The sequence below is a fragment of the Coregonus clupeaformis genome, chromosome 39 (genome assembly GCF_020615455.1).
Source record: "Coregonus clupeaformis isolate EN_2021a chromosome 39, ASM2061545v1, whole genome shotgun sequence".
In the NCBI taxonomy this organism is placed as follows: Eukaryota; Metazoa; Chordata; class Actinopteri; order Salmoniformes; family Salmonidae; genus Coregonus; species Coregonus clupeaformis.
Genome location: NC_059230.1, coordinates 2,803,433 through 2,827,907, shown reverse-complemented (window position 1 = coordinate 2,827,907; position 24,475 = coordinate 2,803,433). Strand labels below are relative to the sequence as shown.

At 42.5% G+C, this 24,475-nt stretch overlaps 1 protein-coding gene across 2 annotated transcripts; it reads right to left on the bottom strand.

Annotated features, from left to right (window-relative positions):
- On the bottom strand, positions 1-24,408 carry LOC123482868 (E3 ubiquitin/ISG15 ligase TRIM25-like). 2 transcript variants are annotated; one of them, XM_045211856.1, is made up of 9 exons: positions 24,321-24,408; positions 22,187-22,505; positions 21,659-21,838; positions 21,122-21,340; positions 9,307-9,402; positions 3,350-3,583; positions 3,138-3,160; positions 2,605-2,750; positions 1-2,003 (listed from the first exon to the last, which is right to left on the bottom strand). In XM_045211856.1, exons 2-9 carry the CDS (start codon positions 22,442-22,444, stop codon positions 1,774-1,776), a joined length of 1,386 nt encoding a protein of 461 aa, XP_045067791.1. In that variant the 5' UTR covers positions 22,445-22,505; positions 24,321-24,408; the 3' UTR covers positions 1-1,773. The 2 variants fall into 2 exon arrangements, with proteins under 2 accessions (XP_045067791.1, XP_045067790.1); XM_045211855.1 differs by having other exon boundaries at positions 24,316-24,403.
- Between the last annotated feature and the right edge of the window lie 67 nt (positions 24,409-24,475).

Genomic DNA, 24,475 nt, shown 5'->3' with positions numbered 1-24,475 from the left:
TGCAGTTTGACTGTTTAATGTAAACATAATATGTGGTCGTCTGAAAGAAGTTAATGAAATGTAATAATAATAGCACATAGCATTTTTTTATATATGTATATTTTTTTATAACATTCATGCTGAGTTTATCGGCTGGATAGAATGACAATTTTACCACATTCAAAATCACCAGTATGAAAACACCCCCAAAATATTATATATATTTTTCAAATCACATTTTTTTAAATCCCTTGCAGGACAAAAAAGCCATTTATCACCATGTTCTTTTCAGAACTGTGCAAATGGATAATGATACAAAACATGTCTAAAGTAACAAGTTATCTATTGCTGCAACCATTAGAAGTAGGCCTACAAATGTTTCTCCGAACTACAAGTCATGAGACATGGGTCATGTTCATTAGTGCACACCATTTCAAAACGCAAAAGGAGAACAAGGGCTACTTATTGGACCAGTTCTGGTAGATCTCTCCCTGTTTCAGTCCGTTCCCCCCCCCTCCCCCCGTTTGGTGCCTAATGAATACGACCCAGATGTGCAACTGATTAAAAACATAATACTGTAAGAACAATTAATTATTAAACAACAGACTGATAAACATATAGCTCACCATCTTTTACATAACTTTCAAAACACCCACGCTTCACATACTCATCCACCCGTTTCTTAAGTATTCTTTGGTTTCATTCTATCACCTAACTTTCTTTGGTATAAATTCACATCAAGCAGAATAGTCAGGACACACACTCACATTTGTCTGGTTACACATATACACCTAAATGCTAGCCCAGATCTATTTCTGCTGTCTGGCCAACTCCGATGGTCATTAATATTGGAGCTGGCAAGACCGCACAAACAGATCTGATCTGGGACCATGCTACCTAAATGCACTAATGGTGAATAATTAGTCCTGAGCCCATTGTTGTTTATGAAGAAATTCATTTCTGCCAGTGGTCAGTGCAACACTTAAATTATTTATATTATGTATAATTATTTATCAAAATGCCATCAAATAATAAACACCTTATAATACATAGTAGAAAAAAAGAAGGGAAGCGCTGCTAAGGTACACAATAGTAGATTCTGGTAGACAGAAGGTGCTCTTTGGTAAAAGGTGTAAATTGGTCATCATAAAGAAAGGAGGACCAAGGCTCTCTTTATATAATTAATTTAAATGCCTTTATTTGTATAATACATGTCTTCCAGAGAAGACATAATACAGCCCTAACCTGGGTTCAAATACTAGGTGAAATTATTACAAATACTTCCATCTGCGCTTGATCGAGCTTGCCTGGTTTAACGGAAGCAATAGAATAGATACAAAACTACACTACAAAGCAAACGCAGAAAAGAATTTCAAAAATGTCAAATACTACTTGGACCCAGGTCTGCAACAGAGCGGTTGGGCACATCAAAAGTGCTTTAGTTAAAAACAAAACCGTATGAGGTTAGAATGAGAAGCCCAGTTTCAAGTGTTTGTTATTCCAGTATCAACCTGAACTTTAGAAAAATTGTCTACGTCCCAAATGGCACCCTTTTGCCTATGTAGGGCCCTGGTCAAAAGTAGTGCACTATATAACAAATAGGGTGCCATTTGGGATAATACACAAACATCTCCCCTTCTAAACATTGATGTATAATATTGAAAAGGTTTCCCAAAATGGTTATTTTGGTAATATATGGAAAAATCCAAAGTAATATTTTCACACATTATTCTCCCACTGACATCAATGCATGACTTTTTGACTGAAAATCTGACTTAAATGGAAGTCATTTCATCAGTCTGAATGACTCTCCTCTTCCTCTTCTTCTTCATCCTCCTCGTCTTCCTGACCGTCGGGACTGTAAAGTTCGTCTGCTGACTCACTCTGGTCGTGTACACCCTCCTCTTCCTCACTCCTCATCTCCTCAGCTTCTTCTTGCTCATCTCCATCACTGCTGTCGTCATCATCTTCGTCCTCCTCCTCCTCCTCTCCTCCGCTGTCCTCCTCTACCCTGACTACAGGACCTGGTAGAAGACAAAACCGTTTAAGATGGAATCCACATTTGGTGAAACCGTGCCACTGTTCGCCCCCCAGTCTCTTTGTTATTGTTTTTGTTGATGAAACTGAGGAGAGGAGCGTCCGACAGCGTTGTTAAAGACATATGCTGTTCTAAAGACATGTTGCAGTACATATTCTGCTGTTCTAAAGAAATGTTGCAGTACATATTCTGCTGTTCTAAAGACATGTTGCAGTACATATTCTGCTGTTCTAAATACATGTTGCAGTATATATTCTGCTGTTCTATCGCGCGTGCAATGAAGTCTGAGGAGAAAAATGTGTTTTGTGTTTTCAAGTAACTTCTTCAGGTTTGTTTATTTGTCGAACACACACACACAAAAGACAAGTAAAAGAAACCGTGCAGATAGAAAAAAAACTATGTAAAAAGAAATGTACATGTGAAGCTGCAAACCCAAAGGGCTTATTTAAAAACCCACCAAAAATATATACATATGTGAACATGATACATTATACTTTTTGTGTGCTCTTGTGCCCACAAATTCAAAATGTATTCAAAACACCCTGGTTCCCTCTCTCCTTTATCACACACACCAGTCTGTTACTCACAGAGCTCGTTGATGAAGTGAGAGACGTGAGAGTGTACTTCAGTGAGGAAGTCTTCCTGTTTAGCCTCCATTGACTCGGCCAGGCCGTCTGAGTCCACGCAAGCACACTCTGGGTGGAACAGGGGTTTCTTCAACTGCCTGCAGAAACTGGGACACACAAACACACTCGCATTAGCAATGGACCATAGATATCAGTGGTTAGTAGGTGGTCAGGTTGAGAGAGAGAAAGACACACACACTGCAAATGGCTAAACACCCATAGACATTTGGAGAGACACACACACTGCAAATGGCACAACACCCATAGACATTTGGAGAGACACACACACACACTACAAATGGCGCAACACCCATAGACATTTGGAGAGACACACATACACTGCAAATGGCACAACACCCATAGACATTTGGAGAGACACACACACTGCAAATGGTGCAACACCCATAGACAGTTGGAGAGACACACGCATGCACACACACACACACACACACACACACACACACACACAACCAAACAAGCAAACAAACACTTACTTTTTGCTTGTTGACTTGTACGCCTAAACAGCAAATCAGCAAAGAATACCATTACTTAGTTCACGAAAATAAAAAAATTAAGCTATTTAGATAACAGCAGGAGGTTTTAAAAATAATAATGTTACATGCATATCCATTTGTCCATGTATATCAATTTATCCACTTGTGGCTGAATTACTACCAGAAGAATGTGTCAAAAACCAAGCACTGACCTCCAGGAAGCAGAAGGGGTCGTTCTCCTGGGCGAGGGTCTGGATGCCACTGTGGACATCCTGCAGCCGGGACTGGTCCTGGACCGCCTTGGCTATGTTTCGCTGGATGCTGGAGCTACACTCGACCCCGTGGGAGCAGGAACAGTCCCTGAGGGAGGTGAGGAATCCCTCCAGATGGACCTGTAACACCTCCCCCAAGGCTGTGACCCGCTGGTCTGAGCCCTCCAGGAACCTCTGCACAGAGAGAGATAGGGAGAGGGTTGAGAGTTGTGTGTCTAACCAAAGAAAACTAACTAATCAGTATCCAAAGTTTCTCTTCATCTTCACATATGAAAACAGAGAAAACCAAATACAAAAAAATTAAAAACTAAAACAAAAAATATCAAAATATACGGCTCTGTAAACAATCCAAATACATGACACCTTACATTATGGAAAGGAGTGCTGATCTAGGATCAGGTCCGACCGTCCGCCCCTTTGTCCATAATCATGTTCATTACAATCTTAAAATGCAAAAATGATCCTAGATAGGACTGTTACGGTGACCATATTACCGAATCACGAATCATGACGGCAGTCAAATTCCAAGTGAAAGTTTAGTCACGGTAATTAGGCTTCTCCAAGCTCTGATGCTGCTGATGGTCATTAGTAGCCTACCAAACTTGCTAACTGCCTGGTACTCCGCACTCTATTGTTCCTCTAATCCAGGGGTGTCAAACTCATTTTAGCTCAGGGGCCACATGGAGGAAAATCTATTCCCAAGTGGGCCGGACCGGAAAAATCATGGTATATACAGTGGGGAAAAAAAGTATTTAGTCAGCCACCAATTGTGCAAGTTCTCCCACTTAAAAAGATGAGAGAGGCCTGTAATTTTCATCATAGGTACACGTCAACCATGACAGACAAATTGAGAAAAGAAAATCCAGAAAATCACATTGTAGGATTTTTTATGAATTTATTTGCAAATTATGGTGGAAAATAAGTATTTGGTCACCTACAAACAAGCAAGATTTCTGGCTCTCACAGACCTGTAACTTCTTCTTTAAGAGGCTCCTCTGTCCTCCACTCGTTACCTGTATTAATGGCACCTGTTTGAACTTGTTATCAGTATAAAAGACACCTGTCCACAACCTCAAACAGTCACACTCCAAACTCCACTATGGCCAAGACCAAAGAGCTGTCAAAGGACACCAGAAACAAAATTGTAGACCTGCACCAGGCTGGGAAGACTGAATCTGCAATAGGTAAGCAGCTTGGTTTGAAGAAATCAACTGTGGGAGCAATTATTAGGAAATGGAAGACATACAAGACCACTGATAATCTCCCTCGATCTGGGGCTCCACGCAGATCTCACCCCGTGGGGTCAAAATGATCACAAGAACGGTGAGCAAAAATCCCAGAACCACACGGGGGGACCTAGTGAATGACATGCAGAGAGCTGGGACCAAAGTAACAAAGCCTACCATCAGTAACACACTACGCCGCCAGGGACTCAAATCCTGCAGTGCTAGACGTGTCCCCCTGCTTAAGCCAGTACATGTCCAGGCCCGTCTGAAGTTTGCTAGAGTGCATCCAGAAGAGGATTGGGAGAATGTCATATGGTCAGATGAAACCAAAATAGAACTTTTTTGGTAAAAACTCAACTCGACGTGTTTGGAGGACAAAGAATGCTGAGTTGCATCCAAAGAACACCATACCTACTGTGAAGCATGGGAGTGAAAACATCATACTTTGGGGCTGTTTTTCTGCAAAGGGACCAGGACAACTGATCCATGTAAAGGAAAGAATGAATGGGGCCATGTATCGTGAGATTTTGAGTGAAAACCTCCTTCCATCAGCAAGGGCATTGAAGATGAAACGTGGCTGGGTCTTTCAGCATGACAATGATCCCAAACACACCGCCCGGGCACCGAGGAGTGGCTTCGTAAGAAGCATTTTAAGGTCCTGGAGTCTCCAGATCTCAACCCCATAGAAAATCTTTGGAGGGAGTTGAAAGTCCGTGTTGCCCAGCGACAGCCCCAAAACATCACTGCTCTAGAGGAGATCTGCATGGAGGAATGGGCCAAAATACCAGCAACAGTGTGTGAAAACCTTGTGAAGACTTACAGAAAACATTTGACCTGTGTCATTGCCAACAAAAGGGTATATAACAAAGTATTGAGAAACTTTTGTTATTGACCAAATACTTATTTTCCACCATAATCTGCAAATAAATTCATTAAAAATCCTACAATGTGATTTTCTGGATTTTCTTTTATCATTTTGTCTGTCATAGTTGACGTGTACCTATGATGAAAATTACAGGCCTCTCTCATCTTTTTAAGTGGGAGAACTTGCACAATTGGTGGCTGACTAAATACTTTTTTTCCCCACTGTATAACTTAAAAACAACAACTTCAGATTGTTTTCTTTGTTTTAATACGATCAACATACAACATAAAGCTGGAGCCTGAGAACAGTGTGTCCAAAATAGTACAAGCACAACATCACTATTAATCATAAAACACGTCAAGTTTATTTGAAAATTCGAAAGAAAAAGAACACACAAACACACAATGCCTCAGTGATTAACAGAACTGTTTCACAGATCACAGAACTATATCAGGGTGTCATTTCTCAGGCAGAAATGTAGATAAAAATAATGAAATCCTGTTCCCCAAACAAGTGCAAGAACCACAGAGTCAAGAATAGGTTAAATATACAAATAAAATAAAATCAATTAAAAACAATAGCACATCAACATAAAAACATATAAACATAAATCTGAAAGCGTTACTCAAACTCCCGTAACAGTCCAGTTATTTTATCTTTGAACCGCTTCATGTCTGCCACATGTTGGGTCGCGCCACATTTTTCAGACAGGGAAGTGAGCTGCATCACCACCGGCAAGTTGCATCTCCCACAATGACAGCTTCAACTTGAAAGAACGTATGCTGTCATAATACTGCGTGACAACTTTGTTGCGCCCTTGCAGCTGTTTGTTCAATTTATTCAGGTGCTCAGCTGTTTGTTCAATTTATTCAGGTGCTCTGTAACATCCACCATAAATGCAAGGTCCGGCATCCATTCTGCGGAATGAAATTCTAACACTGGTTTGCCCTTTTCTTCCATGAACTGTTCAATTTCTTCTCGTAAATCAAAGAAACGCCTCAGCACAGCACCTCGGCTTAACCATCTTACCTCAGTGTGGTATGGCAGGCCATAGATGTGGTCTTTCTCTCTGAGAAGGCTGTCAAACTGACGGTGATTCAGGCTTCTGGATCGGATGAAATTAACAGTTTGGATGACCACCTTCATGACGTTATCCATCTTTAATGACTTGCAACACAAAGCCTCCTGGTGCAAAATACAGTGAAAAGTCAAAAAATCACGTCCTCCATTTGCAGATTGCACTTTCTCTCTGAACTTTGTCACAACGCCTGCTTTTTTCCCGATCATTGAGGGCGCACCATCTGTAGCCAGGCTGACAGCGCGGGACCAGTCCACTCCGACCCTGTCCAGCGCGCCGACGAGTGCGGTAAAAATATCAGCTGCTGTCGTTGTATCTGTCATCGGCACCAACTCCACGAACTCCTCGGTGACGGTCAATGTGTCATCAACTCCGCGGATGAAAAAATGGCCAGTTGTGCAACATCTGTAATGTCCGTGCTTTCATCAATTGCAACCGAAAAACGCAATAAATGACTTTACTTTTTGCTTCAACTGGCTGTCCAAATCCACTGAAAGATCGGAAATCCTGTCTGCAACTGTGTTTCTTGTCAGGCTGATATTTGCAAAAGCCTGCCGCTTTTCAGGGCACACAATCTCCGCTGCCTTCATCATGCATGTTTTTACAAATTCACCCTCACTAAATGGTTTTGATGCCACTGCGATTTCATTAGCAATGAGGTAGCAAGCTTTCACTGCAGCGTCACTGATGTCTCGGCTGTGAGTAAACACAGACTGCTGTTTCTTCAGACCCGCCAACAGTTCATTCACCTTCTCTCATCTCCGCTGTCCTTGAAAGTTGTCATATTTGTCGGCATGAAGACTCACATAGTGGCGGCGAAGGTTATATTCTTTCAGCACTGCAACATGCTCTGAACACACCAAACATACAGCTTTCCCATTCAATTCCGTGATTAAATAGGATGACCATTTTTCTTGGAACACTCTGCGTCCACTTTTCTCTTTTTTGACAGAGACATATTGGGGCAATGAGGGTGCCAAAGCACATAATGTTAAAAGTAGAAGCCGTAATAAATATCGCGGGCAAAACAAAGTAGCTCATTGGCTGCACGTGCTTGACCTACTTGCTCTGCCCCGGTATAAACAGTTTGCTTGCTTAACACAATTGCTATTGCGCCATCCAGTGGACGCAATTGGAACAGCAGTTAATTTTATTGAAAAATTGCAGCGCATTTTTATACTTAAAAAAATAAAAAATAAAATATATTAATATTATTATTATTATTATTTTTATTTATTTTTTATCATCTCGCGGGCCGGATTAAACCCGTTTGCGGGCCTGATTCGGCCCGCGGGCCGTACGTTTGACACCCCTGCTCTAATCACTGACATCTTTGCAAATGTTATCAAAAATCTAATCAAACACACTGAGCTCATGTTGCGCAACATTTCTATAGGCTATGCAATTGCGTGAGAAAACAGTTTTGATGGCCTCTATTAAAAAGAGGAGGATCCCATCAGCTTTCTATAGGCTAGGCCTACTATATTTTATTTCTCAACTTTGCTTTGCTTTACAACAGGAGTATAGCCTACCTGGCTGGCATGAAAATGAACCACGGGAAAAGAGTACTCCATTCGCTATTGAAGTTCATAGATTACATGTATTTTTTCCCCCTGCCCCTGTTTCGAGACAGGTGCATGATAATGGTCCACACTTATATTATTTAGTATATGTAAAGACAAGATTAAATCAAGAATACTCTGCCGAAAAGTAAATGGGGACAGTTCTTCTAATATCTTCAATATTCACCTAGCCTGTGAGAAAGACCCGATCACGTGACGGGCATTGGCTAATAAGAATTGAGCGATCTGAGAGAGCCATGTGAGTGAGAGGCGCTTTGGAGCATGCAGCCGGGAGAAGGGAATTATAATGATTATATTCAGCCCAAGGGCACAATGGCCACAGGCCGCAAAAGGCATGGATGTTTTTAGGGGGCATTACGGCCACACAAAGGGGATGCTGCCGGGAAAATGGAGGCATTATCAAGTGCTTGTCAAATTGTGAACGAGAGACTGATGAAGTGTGTACAGTCTGCGCAAAAAACTAAGCAGAGCTCATGCCTTTCATGCAACTTTTTTTCAAATCATCATTAGAGTCGCATCATGCAGCCTTAGAATGTATTAAAAATCAAAACATATAGCACAACGTTTGTATCGCAACTAAAGTTGCATAAATCACTCTAAATTAAGCATAATAGGAGGATCTGTTTCTTTTTTAACCGCTCAACACAGTCCCTCAAATCGTTTGGGGAAAATATCATTTTTATTTTATTCAGCTATGTTCAATTGTATTCTTCATACTATAAAATAATGCCACAGAAATCTAAGCAAATCTTGTCTGCTAAATGAACTAGTGTAGCCCACAGGTCATATGGCATAGCCAGATCAGGGCCTAACATAAGGATAACTCAGAGTATGCTGTTCTGTTCTTCTGAAATAGACTAGATTTTCTTAATATCATGTTTCTTTAGACCTGTCTAAAATAAATAATGGATTTATTGTGATGGTGTAGGCTATATTACATGGATTTATTAGACTTTTTAAAGTGTAGATGTTCCAAAGGTCTGCATTAGAGGCTTGTAGGCTATGTGTGGAAGCCAGGAGATGCTAAATGTGTTTATGTTAATTAACGGTCAATTACTGTGAGACTGGCAGTTATTTGCTTGACAATCACCGGCTGACAAAATGTCATGGCCGCCACAGCCCAAATCAAAGATAAGCAATATTACCTCGTTCAGTCGTTCTTGTTCTTTCTGCTCCTGGAGATTTCTCTCTGCTTTGTTCAGCTTCCTGTCCACCTTCTGTAGCTGGGTCTCCAGAGAGCCCTGACACCAGAGAGGGAGAGAGTGTTTGGGGGAGGGGAGAGAGAGAGACATATGTTACATTCAGTGTATTTTTTAGGGGGTAGATCAGCTTTAATATTGCAGATAGATTGTAACTTCCATCAATGTAATTGTCTGCATCACTTCCAATCCCCCATGTTTTTTTCCCGCAAATATACAGCTGCGGAAAAAATTAAGAGACCACTGCAAAATTATCAGTTTCTCTGGTTTTACTATTTATAGGTATGTGTTTGGGTAAAAATAACATTTTTGTTTTATTCTATAAACTACTGACAACATTTCTCCCAAATTCCAAATAAAAATATTGTCATTTAGAGCATTTATTTGCAGAAAATGACAACTGGTCAAAATAACAAAAAAGATGCAGTGTTGTCAGTTCATGTTCATTTTTAAACAACACAATACTAATGTTTTAACTAAGGAAGAGTTCAGAAATCAATATTTGGTGGAATAACCCTGATTTTCAATCACAGCTTTCATGCGTCTTGGCATGCTCTCCACCAGTCTTTCACATTGATGTTGGGTGACTTTATGCCACTCCTGGCGCAAGAATTCATGCAGCTCGGCTTTGTTTGATGGCTTGTGACCATCCATCTTCCTCTTGACCACATTCCAGAAGTTTTCAATGGGGTTCAGGTCTGGAGATTGGGCTGGCCATGACAGGGTCTTGATCTGGTGTTCCTCCATCCACACCTTGATTGACCTGGCTGTGTGGCATGGCGCATCGTCCTGCTGGAAAAACGAATCCTCAGAGTTGGGGAACAATGTCAGAGCAAAAGGAAGCAAGTTTTCTTCCAGGACAACCTTGTACGTGGCTTGATTCATGCGTCCTTCACAAAGACAAATCTGCCCGATTCCAGCCTTGCTGAAGCACCCCCAGATCATCACCGATCCTCCACCAAATTTTACAGTGGGTGCGAGACACTGTGGCTTGTAGGCCTCTCCAGGTCTCCGTCTAACCATTAGACGACCAGGTGTTGGGCAAAGCTGAAAATTGGACTCAGAGAAGATGACCTTACTCCAGTCCTCTACGGTCCAATCCTTATGGTCTTTGCAAACCTCAGCCTGGCTCTTCTTTGCTTCTAATTGATGAAGGGCTTTTTTTCTAGCTTTGCACGACTTCAGCCCTGCCCCTAGGAGCCTGTTTCGAACCGTCCTCGCCATGCACTTCACTCCAGCTGCCGTTTGCCATTCTTTTTGTAGGTCACTTGATGTCATCCTACGGTTGTTGAGTGACATTCGAATGAGTTGGCGGTCATCCCAGTCAGTAGAGAGTCGTTTTCGCCCTCTGCCGGTCTGTAGCTTTGTTGTCCCCAATGTCTGCTGCTTGACCTTGTTCTTATGAACCGCCGTCTTTGAAATTTTAAGGATGGAAGCAACCTGACGCTCCCTGTATCCCTCTGCCAGTAAAGCCAGAATTGACCCCTTCTTTTCCTCACTCAAAACTTTCCTTTTCAACTCTTTTGGCATGGTCAATAGTTATTTTTTGATTAATATTACTTTTGAGGTACTATTAGCACTGTTTTTGCCATCCAGCTGGTCCTATTGCAAGAGGATAGTGATGACAACAGCAGTGGTTTTTATACTTTTCCTCGTTAAATAAGATTTGGTTCATTTGATCACCTATTCAGTACCTAATTCAGTAGAATGAGGTGTGCCTGTGTTGGAATTCAACAGACACTGGAATGGAATGGCTGTCATACATGTAGAGATGCTGATTTAAGAAAAATTTGCAGTGGTCACTTAATTCTTTCCACAGCTGTATATACATATACAGTGGCTTCCGGAAGTATTCACCCCCCTAGGCATTTTTCCTATTTTGTTGCCTTACAACCTGGAATTAAAATGGATTTTTGGGGGGGGGTTTATCATTTGATTTTAACAACATGCCTACCACTTTGAAGATTTTGTACCTACCACTTTGTAGAGCCACCTTTTGCAACAATTACAGTTGCAAGTATCTTGGGGTAAGTCTCTATAAGCTTGGCACATCTAGCCACTGGGATTTATGACCATTCATCAAATCAAAACTGCTCCAGCTCCTTCAAGTTGGATGGGTTCCGCTGGTGTACAGCAATCTTTAAGTCAAACCACAGATTCTCAATTGGATTGAGGTCTGGGCTTTGACTAGGCCATTCCAAGACATTTAAATGTTTCCCCTTAAACCACTCGAGTGTTGCTTTACCAGTATGCTTAGGGTCATTATCCTGCTGGAAGGTGAACCTCTGTCCCAGTCTCAAATCTCTGGAAGACTGAAACAGGTTTCCCTCAACAATTTCCCTGTATTTAGCGCCACCCATCCTTCCTTCAATTCTGACCAGTTTCCCAGTCCCTGCCGATGAAAAACATCCCCACAACATGATGCTGCCTCCACCATGCTTCACTGTGGGGAAGGTGTTCTCGGGGTGAAGAGAGGTGTTGGGTTTGCGGCAGACATAGATTTTTCCTTGATGGCAATTTTTTTTAAATATTAGTCTCATCTGACCAGAGTACCTTCTTCCATATGATTTGGGAGTCTCCCACATTCCTTTTGGCGAACACCAAATGTGTTTGCTTATTTTGTTCTTTAAGCAATGGCTTTTTTTCTGGCCACTCTTCCGTAAAGCCCAGCTCTGTGGAGTGTACGGCTTAAAGTGGTCCTATGGACAGATACTCCAATCTCTGCTGTGGAGCTTTGCAGCTCCTTCAGGGTTATCTTTGGTCTCTTTGTTGCCTCTCTGATTAATGCCCTCCTTGCCTGGTCCGTGAGATTGGGTGGGAGGCCCTCTCTTGGCAGGTTTGTTGTGGTGCCATATTCTTTCCATTTTTTAATAATGGATTTAAATGGTGCTCCGTGGGATGTTCAAAGTTTCAGATATTTTTTTATAACCCAACCCTGATCTGATCTGTACTCCACAACTTTGTCCTTGACCTGTTTGGAGAGCTCCTTGGTCTTCATGGTGCCGCTTGTTTGGTGGTGCCCCTTGCTTAGTGGTGTTGCAGACTCTGGGACCTTTCAGAACAGGTGTATATGTACTGATATCATGTGACACTTAGATTGCACACAGGTGGACTTTATTTAACTAATTATATGACTTCTGAATGTAATTGGTTGCACCAGATGTTATTCGGGGGCTTCATAGCAAAGGGGAGAATACATATGCACGCACCACTTTTCCGTTATTTATTTATTTAAAAAAAAATTTAAACAAGTTATTTTTTTCATTTCACTTCACCAATTTGGACTATTTTGTGTATGTCCATTACATCCAAATAAAAATCAATTTAAATTACAGGTTGTAATGCAACAAAATAGGAAAAAACGCCAAGGGGGATGAATAATTTTGCAAGGCACTGTATGTACATTACATACACACACACACACACACACACGTTTGGGGTCACCTAGAAATGTCCTTGTTTTCGAAAGAAAATCAATTTTGTCCATAAAAACATCAAATTGTTCAGAAATACAGTGTAGACATTGTTAATGTTGTAAATGGCTATTGTAGCTGGAAACGGCTGATTTTTTATGGAATATCTACATAGGCATACAGAGGCCCATTATCAGCAACCAACAGTCCTGTGTTCCAATGGCACGTTGTGTTTGCTAATCCACGTTTTTCATTTTAAAAAGGCTAATTGATCATTAGAAACCCCTTTTGCAATTATGTTAGCACAGCTGAAAACTGTTGTGCTGATTAAAGAGGCAATAAAGCTGGCCTTCTTGAGACTTGTTGAGTATCTGGAGCATCAGCAATTGTGGGTTCGATTACAGAATCTAAATGACCAGAAACAAATAACTTTCTTCTGAAACTCGTCAGTCTATTCTTGTTCTGAGAAATAACGGCTATTCCATGCGAGAAATTGCCAAGAAACTGAAGATCTCGTACAACACTGTGTACTACTCCATTCACAGAAAAGCGCAAACTGGCTCTAACCAGAATAGAAAGAGGAGTGGGAGGCCCCGGTGCACAACTGAGCAAGAAGACAAATACATTACAGTGTGTAGTTTGAGAAACAGGCGCCTCACAGGTCCTCAACTGGAAGCTTCATTAAATAGTACCCGCAAAACACCAGCCTCAATGTCAACAGTGAAGAGGCGACTCCCGGATGCTGACCTTCTAGGCAGAGTTGCAAAGAAAAAGCCATATCTCAGACTGGCCAATAAAAATAAAAGATTAAGATGGGCAAAAGAACACAGACACTGGACAGAGGAAAATTTGAAAAAAAGTGTTATGGACAGACGAATCAAAGTTTGAGGTGTTCGGATCACAAAGAAGAACATTTGTGAGATGCAGACCAAATGAAAAGATGCTGGAGGAGTGCTTGATGCCATCTGTCAAGCATGGTGGAGGCAATGTAATGGTCTGGGGGTGCTTTGGTGCTGGTAAAGTGGTAGTATTCCGTCTGAAGAAGGAATACTATCACTCTATTTTGCAACACCATGCCATACCCTGTGGACGGCGCTTTATTGGAGCTCCAAACTATGCAATAACTATTTAGGGAAGAAGCAGTCAGCTGGTATTCTGTCTACAATGGAGTGGCCAGCACAGTCACCAGATCTCAACCCTATTGAGCTGTTGTGGGAGCAGCTTGACCTCAACAAATTGACAACTAGAATGCCAAAGGTCTGCAAGGATGTAATTGCTGCATTCTTTGACGAAAGCAAAGTTTGAAGGACACAATTATTATTTCTATTAAAAATCATTATTTCTAACCTTGTCAATGACTACATTTCCTATGCATTTTGCTATATTTCCTATTCAAACTAATTTCATGTATGTTTTCATGGAAAACAAGGACATTTCTAAGTGACCCCAAACTTTTGAACAGTAGTATATATATATATATATATATATATATATATATATATATATACATACAGTGGGGAGAACAAGTATTTGATACACTGCTGATTTTGCAGGTTTTCCTACTTACAAAGCATGTAGAGGTCTGTAATTTTTATCACAGGTACACTTCAACTGTGAGAGACGGAATCTAAAACAAAAATCCAGAAAATCACATTGTATGATTTTAAAGTAATAATTTGCATTTTATTGCATGACATAAGTATTTGATCACCTACCAACCAGTAAGAATTCCGGCTCTCACAGACCTGTTAGTTTTTCTTTAAGAAGCCCTCCTGTTCTCCACTCATTACCTGTATTAACTGCACCTGTTTGAACTCGTTGCCTATATAAAAGACACCTGTCCACACTCAATCAAACAGACTCCAACCTCTCCACAATGGCCAAGACCAGAGAGCTGTGTAAGGACATCCGGGATAAAATTGTAGACCTGCACAAGGCTGGGATGGGCTACAGGACAATAGGCAAGCAGCTTGGTGAGAAGGCAACAACTGTTGGCGCAATTATTAGAAAATGGAAGAAGTTCAAGATGACGGTCAATCACCCTCGGTCTGGGGCTCCATGCAAGAGCTCACCTCGTGGGGCATCAATGATCATGAGGAAGGTGAGGGATCAGCCCAGAACTACACGGCAGGACCTGGTCAATGACCTGAAGAGAGCTGGGACCACAGTCTCAAAGAAAACCATTAGTAACACACTACGCCGTCATGGATTAAAATCCTGCAGCGCACGCAAGGTCCCCCTGCTCAAGCCAGCGCATGTCCAGGCCCGTCTGAAGTTTGCCAATGACAATCTGGATGATCCAGAGGAGGAATGGTCTAAACTCCACTCGCCGTGTTTGGAGGAAGAAGAAGGATGAGTACAACCCCAAGAACACCATCCCAACCGTAAAGCATGGAGGTGGAAACATCATTCTTTGGGGATGCTTTTCTGCAAAGGGGACAGGATGACTGCACTGCATCAAACAACCTCCTTCCCTCATTAAGAGCATTGAAGATGGGTCGTGGCTGGGTCTTCCAGCATGACAACGACCCGAAACACACAGCCAGGGCAACTAAGGAGTGGCTCTGTAAGAAGCATCTCAAGGTCCTGGAGTGGCCTAGCCAGTCTCCAGACCTGAACCCAATAGAACATCTTTGGAGGGAGATGTTCGTATTGCCCAGCGACAGCCCCGAAACCTGAAGGATCTGGAGAAGGTCTGTATGGAGGAGTGGGCCAAAATCCCTGCTGCAGTGTGTGCAAACCTGGTCAAGACCTACAGGAAACTTATGATCTCTGTAATTGCAAACAAAGGTTTCTTTACCAAATATTAAGTTCTGCTTTTCTGATGTATCAAATACTTATGTCATGCAATAAAATGCAAATTAATTACATAAAAATCATACAATGTGATTTTCTGGATTTTAGATTCCGTCTCTCACAGTTGAAGTGTACCTATGATAAAAATTACAGACCTCTACATTAGGGGTGTAACGATCCATCTACTACATCGATGTATCGATTTATATTCCTATGATCCAACCACATCGATCTGTGCTCGGCGAGTTGGCCTTTTGGACAACATATATCGATCTAACATCGTTTTAAAATGTAATAAATCGATTGTATCGATACTAGGAAATAACCCATTGGATTTAAGCACGTCAGACTTTATATGGATGTTTTTTCTTAGCACTTTTAATGATAAAGGCTTTAAACATTACTCGATTCAGTCTGCCTATCCGTGACGTCATCGCGCCAACAGCAGCGCAAAGGCGCAAAGACAACAAAACATAGCATGGCGGACGAAAGAGGAGAAGCCGACGAGCAAGAAATTATCAAGCCACCATTGCGGTCCTTACAAGAAACAGGAATCTAGGAAACTTCACCTGCACTGTCCAGTATCCAGGTATTTATTTCAGTCACACTGGTTGAATTTTTGGCTAAAAGGTTACTGAATCGATTTCAAGTCACTGAATCGTTTCGGATCGTATCGTTCTAAATGAACCAATATCGTCCTTGAATCGTATCGACAACCACGAATCGTGATACAAATCGAATCGTTGTTAAAACGAATCGTTACACCCCTACTCTACATGCTTTGTAAGTAGGAAAACCTGCAAAATCGGCAGTGTATCAAATACTTGTTCTCCCCACTGTATATATATATATATATATATACACACACACTGCTCAAAAAATAAAGGGAACACTTAAACAACACAATGTAACTCCAAGTCAATCACACTTCTGTGAAATCAAACTGTCCACTTAGGAAGCAACACTGATTGACAATACATTTCACATGCTGTTGTGCAAATGGAATAGACAACAGGTGGAAATTATAGGCAATTAGCAAGACACCCCCAATAAAGAAGTGGTTCTGCAGGTGGTGACCACAGACCACTTCTCAGTTCCTATGCTTCCTGGCTGATGTTTTGGTCACTTTTGAATGATTTTGAATGCTTTTTTTGAATGATTTTGAGTGCTTTCACTCTAGTGGTAGCATGAGACGGAGTCTACAACCCACACAAGTGGCTCAGGTAGTGCAGCTCATCCAGGATGGCACATCAATGCGAGCTGTGGCAAGAAGGTTTGCTGTGTCTGTCAGCGAAGTGTCCAGAGCATGGAGGCGCTACCAGGAGACAGGCCAGTACATCAGCAGCAGGACCGCTACCTCCGTCTTTCTGCAAGGAGGAGCAGGAGGAGCACTGCCAGAACCCTGCAAAATGACCTCCAGCAGGCCACAAATGTGCATGTGTCAAACGGTCAGAACCAGACTCCATGAGGGTGGTATGAGGGCCCGACGTCCACAGGTGGGGGTTGTGCTTACAGCCCAACACCGTGCAGGACGTTTGGCATTTGCCAGAGAACACCAAGATTGGCAAATTCGCCACTGCCGCCCTGTGCTCTTCACAGATTAAAGCAGGTTCACACTGAGCACATGTGACAGAGTCTGGAGACGCAGTGGAGAACGTTCTGCTGCCTGCAACATCCTCCAGCATGACCGGTTTAGCGGTGGGTCAGTCATGGTGTGGGGTGGCATTTCTTTGGGGGGGTCGCACAGCCCTCCATGTGCTCGCCAGAGGTAGCCTGACTGCCATTAGGTACCGAGATGAGATCCTCAGACCCCTTGTGAGACCATATGCTGGTGCGGTTGTCCCTGGGTTCCTCCTAATGCAAGACCTCATGTGACTGGAGTGTGTCAGCAGTTCCTGCAAGAGGAAGGCATTGATGCTATGGACTGGCCCGCCCGTTCCCCAGACCTGCATCCAATTGAGCACATCTGGGACATCATGTCTCACTCCATCCACCAACGCCACGTTGCACCACAGACTGTCCAGGAGTTGGCGGATGCTTTAGTCCAGGTCTGGGAGGAGATCCCTCAGGAGACCATCCGCCACCTCATCAGGAGCATGCCCAGGCGTTGTAGGGAGGTCATACAGGCACGTGGAGGCCACACACACTACTGAGCCTCATTTAGACTTGTTTTAAGGACATTACATCAAAGTTGGATCAGCCTGTAGTGTGGTTTTCCACTTTAATTTTGAGGGTGACTCCAAATCCAGACCTCCATGGGTTGATAAATTTGATTTCCATTGATAATTTCTGTGTGATTTTGTGTCAGCACATTCAACTATGTAAAGAAAAAAGTATTTAATAAGATTATTTCATTCATTCAGATCTAGGATGTGTTGTTTAAGTGTTCCCTTTATTTTTTTGAGCAGTGTGTATACAGTGAGGGAAAAAAGTATTTGATCCCCTGCTGATTTTGTACGTTTGCCCACTGACAAAGAAATGATCAGTCTATAATTTTAATGGTAGGTTTATTTGAACAGTGAGAGACAGAACAACAACAAAAAAATACAGAAAAACGCATGTCAAAAATATAATAAATTGATTTGCATTTTGTTGAGGGAAATAAGTATTTGACCCCATCTCAATCAGAAAGATTTCTGGCTCCCAGGTGCCTTTTATACAGGTAACGAGCTGAGATTAGGAGCACACTTAAAGGGAGTGTTACTAATCTCAGCTTGTTACCTGTATACATTTACATTTACATTTACATTTTAGTAATTTAGCAGACGCTCTTATCCAGAGCGACTTACAGGAGCAATTAGGGTTAAGTGCCTTGCTCAAGGGCACATTTACGTCATTTAGCAGACGCTCTTATCCAGAGCGACTCACAAATTGGTGCATTCACCCTATAGCCAGTGGGATAACCACTTTACAATTTTTTTTTGGGGGGGTAGAAGGATTACTTTATCCTATCCCAGGTATTCCTTAAAGAGGTGGGGTTTCAAATGTCTCCGGAAGGTGGTGAGTGACTCCGCTGTCCTGGCGTCGTGAGGGAGCTTGTTCCACCATTGGGGTGCCAGAGCAGCGAACAGTTTTGACTGGGCTGAGCGGGAACTATGCTTCCGCAGAGGAAGGGGAGCCAGCAGGCCAGAGGTGGATGAACGCAATGCCCTCGTTTGGGTGTAGGGACTGATCAGAGCCCGAAGGTACAGAGGTGCCGTATAAAAGACACCTGTCCACAGAAGCAATCAATCAATCAGATTCCAAACTCTCCACCATGGCCAAGACCAAAGAGCTCTCCAAGGATGTCAGGGACAAGATTGTAGATCTACACAAGGCTGGAATGGGCTACAAGACCGTCGCCAAACAGCTTGGTGAGAAGGTGACAACAGTTGGTGCGATTATTCGCAAATGGAAGAAACACAAAAGAACTGTCAATCTCCCTCGGCCTGGGGCTCCATGCAAGATCTCACCTCGTGGAGTTGCAATGATCATGAGAACGGTGAGGAATCAGCCCAGAACTACACGGGAGGAACTTGTCAATGATCTCAAGGCAGCTGGGACCATAGTCACCAAGAAAACAATTGGTAACACACTACGCCGTGAAGGACTGAAATCCTGCAGCGCCCGCAAGGTCCCCCTGCTCAAGAAAGCACATATACAGGGCCGTCTGAAGTTTGCCAATGAACATCTGAATGATTCAGAGGAGAACTGGGTGAAAGTGTTGTGGTCAGATGAGACCAAAATGGAGCTCTTTGGCATCAACTCAACTCGCAGTGTTTGGAGGAGGAGGAATGCTGCCTATGACCCCAAGAACACCATCCCCACCGTCAAACATGGAGGTGGAAACATTATGCTTTGGGGGTGTTTTTCTGCTAAGGGGACAGGACAACTTCACCGCATCAAAGGGACGATGGACGGGGCCATGTACCGTCAAATCTTGGGTGAGAACCTCCTTCCCTCAGCCAGGGCATTGAAAATGGGTCGTGGATGGGTATTCCAGCATGACAATGACCCAAAACACACGGCCAAGGCAACAAAGGAGTGGCTCAAGAAGAAGCACATTAAGGTCCTGGAGTGGCCTAGCCAGTCTCCAGACCTTAATCCCATAGAAATTCTGTGGAGGGAGCTGAAGGTTCGAGTTTCCAAACGTTAGCCTCGAAACCTTAATAACTTGGAGAAGATCTGCAAAGAGGAGTGGAACAAAATCCCTCCTGAGATGTGTGCAAACCTGATGGTCAACTACAAGAAACATCTGACATCTGTGATTGCCAACAAGGGTTTTTCCACCAAGTACTAAGTCATGTTTTGCAGAGGAGTCAAATACTTATTTCCCTCATTAAAATGCAAATCAATTTCTAACATTTTTGACATGCATTTTTCTGGATTTTTGTTTTGTTATTCTGTCTCTCACTGTTCAAATAAACCTACCATTAAAATTATAGACTGATCATGTCTTTGTCAGTGGGCAAACGTACAAAATCAGCAGGGGATCAAATACTTTTTTCCCCTCACTGTATAACCTGGATTGCCATTGCATTACATTACATTTTTGTCAAGCAATTATTATTTTAGCAAACAATTATTGTGGTTCTTCCAATATTCTCCCTAACATCCTTACCCCCTTGCAACAGATGTGGGATACACACACACACAAAACCCCTTTCCTCCACAATCAACCATAAACTCAGATACTCAACGGTTGCTACATCCCAGAGCCCAACTCAAGAGAGGACCTGATTTACAAATGCATATACAGTTACAGCTGTTTGAGAAAGCATGCAAGATTGAGCAAAAATTGACACAAATTTGAGCTTCGATTAACCTATGTCAAGTCCTAGGTGATGGAGATCAGATCCACCCCCTTCCCATGAAACACACACACTCTGGTCCCCCGTTGTAACCATTTCCCCAAGCATCTCTATGCAGTCAGACCTTTGATTATTTTGTGCCACCAGGGCCACAATTATATGCATTTACAGTCAATCTCTATGACAAGACTATAGTGAGGGTAAATGGTGAACTGAACTGGAAATGTCTCCCTTTCTCTCATTGGTTCGGACAAGTCACTTCAGGAAGCAGCTTGAACAATTCATTCAAACAGTGAGATCACATCACATTTCGTCTGCATCTCAAATGGCACCCTATTCCCTTTATAGTGCACTACTTTTGGCCAGAGCCCTATGGGATCTCTCTCTTTCCACCATATAGTCTATAGGGTGACATTTGGGACTCTCTCATTCGCTCAACCATGTCAGACCACAGCAGTGACAATGACATTCACCTGTGTTCTAGACTCATCAATGGCCATTCTGTGGAGGCCTAGTCTAGAGGTGTGGTTTGTGTGTGTACCTTTTGTTTGACCGAAAGTGATAGGGAGTACATACTTCTTGCGTGTGAGTGCCTTTGGTTTTTAGAGTACTACATTTAGGCCTGTACATCCCCCCTCCCGACCAGTAGACCAACAAACAGAGACCTCTACCTCTACCCCTCTTCCATAATGATATGGAACCTAAACACAGTGATTAACCTATTAGACATTGTTTTATAGGTTCTAACTCTAGAGCTGTTACCTTCAGATCCTTCATGGTGTTCTTCAGGGTCTTGATGGTGTGTCCGGCGTGGCCCCCCTCTATGGTACAGGCATTGCAGACACACACCCGGTCGTCCATGCAGTAATAGCGGTACATCTCATCGTGTTCGGGACACTTCCTCTTCCTCAGGTCCCCCAGGGGTTCTGTCAGCGGGTGCTCCCTAAACGCAGGCAGCTCCAGGTGGGGCTTCACGTGTTCCTGACACACGGACAAAATGAAGAAAAAGTCATGTTTGCCTCGACTTACCTGCTGATTTGAAAATGTAAAATAAAAACGAAGCTTTCAAAAAAAGACAGCGTTATGCACATCCAACACTTGAATGTGTTGAGGATACTGGTGCTGTGTAAAAAATAGTTCTTAGATAACGGAATAAGAATATTGGACTATTTCTGCTCTACAGTGATTTACCATGGGTGCACCATATGGGTGCCAAACATATTTGGAATTATGGATGCAAAAAAAAAAAGGTATTGGGAATAGCACTATTCCGTGTGTGTGGGCCTCCCAGATCTTTACCTGACACATGGACACCTCGCATTTCAGACACGTCTTCACCGCTACCTCCACTCCAGCCCCAGGTTCCTGTTTCCCCGCCTTGCTAGTGTCCCCTGGAGAGCAGTAGTCACAGGGCACGGACATGGGGGTCTTGGCTGTTGCCGGGCAGCCGCCTGGTTGTTGTTGTCTTGACGATGCTGCCTGGACATCATAGAAACAGAGAGAAAGAAAGAGGAAGAGAGGAGTGTGTTTGCTGGTGGGCCTATAGGCTATGAATCAGTAGAGTAGGCTATTGTAGAGATGAATACTCCTGAAACTAAGGTCTTAAAATTCATATCAACTTTACTTTGGTGCTTTTAGCTACCGCTCCACAGCTATTGTGACCAGGGGCCGTATGTATCAAGCATCTCAGAATAGGAGTGCTGATCTAGGATCAGGTCCCTCCTGTCCATGTAACCTTTTCATTATGACCGAAAAAGGTCAAACTTATCCTAAATCAGTACTCCTCCTCTGAGACACTTTATGAATACGGCCCCAGACAGCACATACCTGTCCCCTGCAGCGGAAGTCGTCTGCGATGTTGGCAAGCTTAAAGTTCTTCTGGGAGGCTGCGGAGCAGCGGTGGCTCTCTCGGCACTCGGGGCAACGGAAGCGGCCTCGCTCCGCTTGGCGTTTGAGGCGGCGGACACACAGGAGGCAGAAGTTGTGGCCGCAGGGCAGCAGGTGGGGGTCCCGGAACAGGTCCAAGCACACGGGACAGGTGAGCTCATCTTCTAGAAGAGTGGACTGGTCCATAGAGGTAGCCATGATGGGAAGAGGGAGAGCTGATGTTGTGGGGGGAAGAGCTGAGGTATGTGTGGTGTGGTCGCTGTAGAATAGTAGACACAGAAAACATTTCAGATTAGATGTTCAAGATATAAAAGTATTATACACTGAGTGTACAAAACATTAGGAACACCTGCTCTTTCCATGACAGAGTGACCAGGTGAATCCAGCTGAAAGCTATGATCCCTTATTGATGTCACTTGTTAAATCCACTTCAATCAGTGTAGACGTAGGAGAGGAGACAGTTGAGACATGGATTGCGTATGTGTGCCATTCAGAGGGTGAATGGGCAAGACAAACGATTTAAGTGCCTTTGAACAGGGTATGGTGGTAGGTGCCAGGCGCACCAGTTTGAGTGTGTCAAGAACTGCCCCGACGGGGGTTGCATAGCAATATTGGAAAAGGTGTTCTTAGTGTTTTGTACACTCAGTGTATAATAATACAAATAATAATACAAATTGTCTACACTATCTTGACTCATAGACCAACAATTTGCAACAAACATATAGCAAAATGTAAAATAGGCCTTCTATTGCCTCTCTTCCTTGTTGTGATACACAGCCTAATAAAACAATGACAAACCTAAAAGCCTAAATAACGAGGTGATCAGCTAAGAAGTAACACGTATGGCAGTTTAAAACAAAACTACATTCAAACTTGTCACTTCCCCTTTCCTATCAACACTCTTGATGTTGGACCAGCTCTTAACTTGCTGACCTAAACACCTAAAGTTCAAAGGTCATGTGTGGCCATAGTTGCATGTCCGCTAATAGGTAATTTAAATTACAATAGTAGCCTCATAAATTACCAGTGGTGGAAAAACTACCTAATTGTCATACTTGAGTAAAAGTAAAGATACCTTGATAGAAAATGACACAAGTAAAAGTGAAAGTCACCCAGTAAAACACTACTTGAGTTAGTCTAAAAAGCATTTGGTTTTAAATATACTTAAGTATCAAACGTAAATGTAATTGCAAAAATATACTTAAGTATCAAAAGTATAATGCATTTCAAATTCCTTATTTTAAGCAAACCAAAAAACATTTACTGATAGCCAGGGGCAAGCTCAGACATCATTAACAAAATGAAGCATGTGTTTAGTGAGTCCGCCGGATCAGAGGCAGTAGGGATGACCTGGGATGTTCTCTTGATAAGTGTTTGAATTAGACCATTTTCCTGTCCTGCTAAGCATTCAAAATGTAACGAGAACTTTTGGGTGTCAGGGAAAATGTATGGAGTAAAAAGTACATCATTTTCCTTAGGAATGTAGTGATGTAGAAGTTGTCAAAAATATAAATAATAAAGTACAGATACCCAAAATACGACTTAAGTAGTACTTTCAAGTATTTTTACACCACTGTAAATCACCATAATAACCAACATATGTATCTCTTTCAACAATACTGGAGATATAGCTGTGGGTTTAGGGTACATATTGTATGCAAGTGCAATGCTTCTAAACAAACGTAGTTGAGTTGAAACGTATTTATATTTTAAATAGATTACGCTGACCTATATGGCATGTTCCAGTTTAGAGAGCTGAGAATCGAATTAATTAACTAGCTGCCCTAGTTTAGCAGGTGGCATAAGGTCATGGCTAGATGGGATCCATCTTTTGTAAAATGAACGTCAAATGTTGAAATGTTTTGCATTTTAACTAACCCTAACCATTTTCCTAACCTTAACCTAATTATCCTAACCTGCTGAGTAAATTATTCTAACCTGCTATAAAAAGTCAAATCGGACGTTATTTGACAAAAACTGGATCCCTTCTAGCCCTGTCCGTGGCATATAGCAGCCCGAGCACACCTTGTGGAGCTAGCTAGCTTCAGTTGGTAACATTGGTCGCTTACCTTACCTCGATCTTAGATGACACCGTATTTCACAACTTATTCAGCCTCTCTCGTTCCTGGTCATAGCGAAATCTCAGGTGAACACGATTCAGGCACTTACAATTGTTTTTTGACCATTCTTGCCGGGGAACTGCAGGTGGGCTCGCTCGCTCAATCGGTA

Coding starts and splice junctions, on each gene's coding strand:
- LOC123482868 (XM_045211856.1), bottom strand. CDS start 22,444: ATGGCTACCTCTATGGACCAGTCCACTCTTCTAGAAGATGAGCTCACC. Junction 2,751..3,137: donor TACAAGTCAACAAGCAAAAA/GTAAGTGTTTGT, acceptor TGTGTGTCCCAG/TTTCTGCAGGCAGTTGAAGA. Junction 2,004..2,604: donor TCACTTCATCAACGAGCTCT/GTGAGTAACAGA, acceptor GTCTTCTACCAG/GTCCTGTAGTCAGGGTAGAG.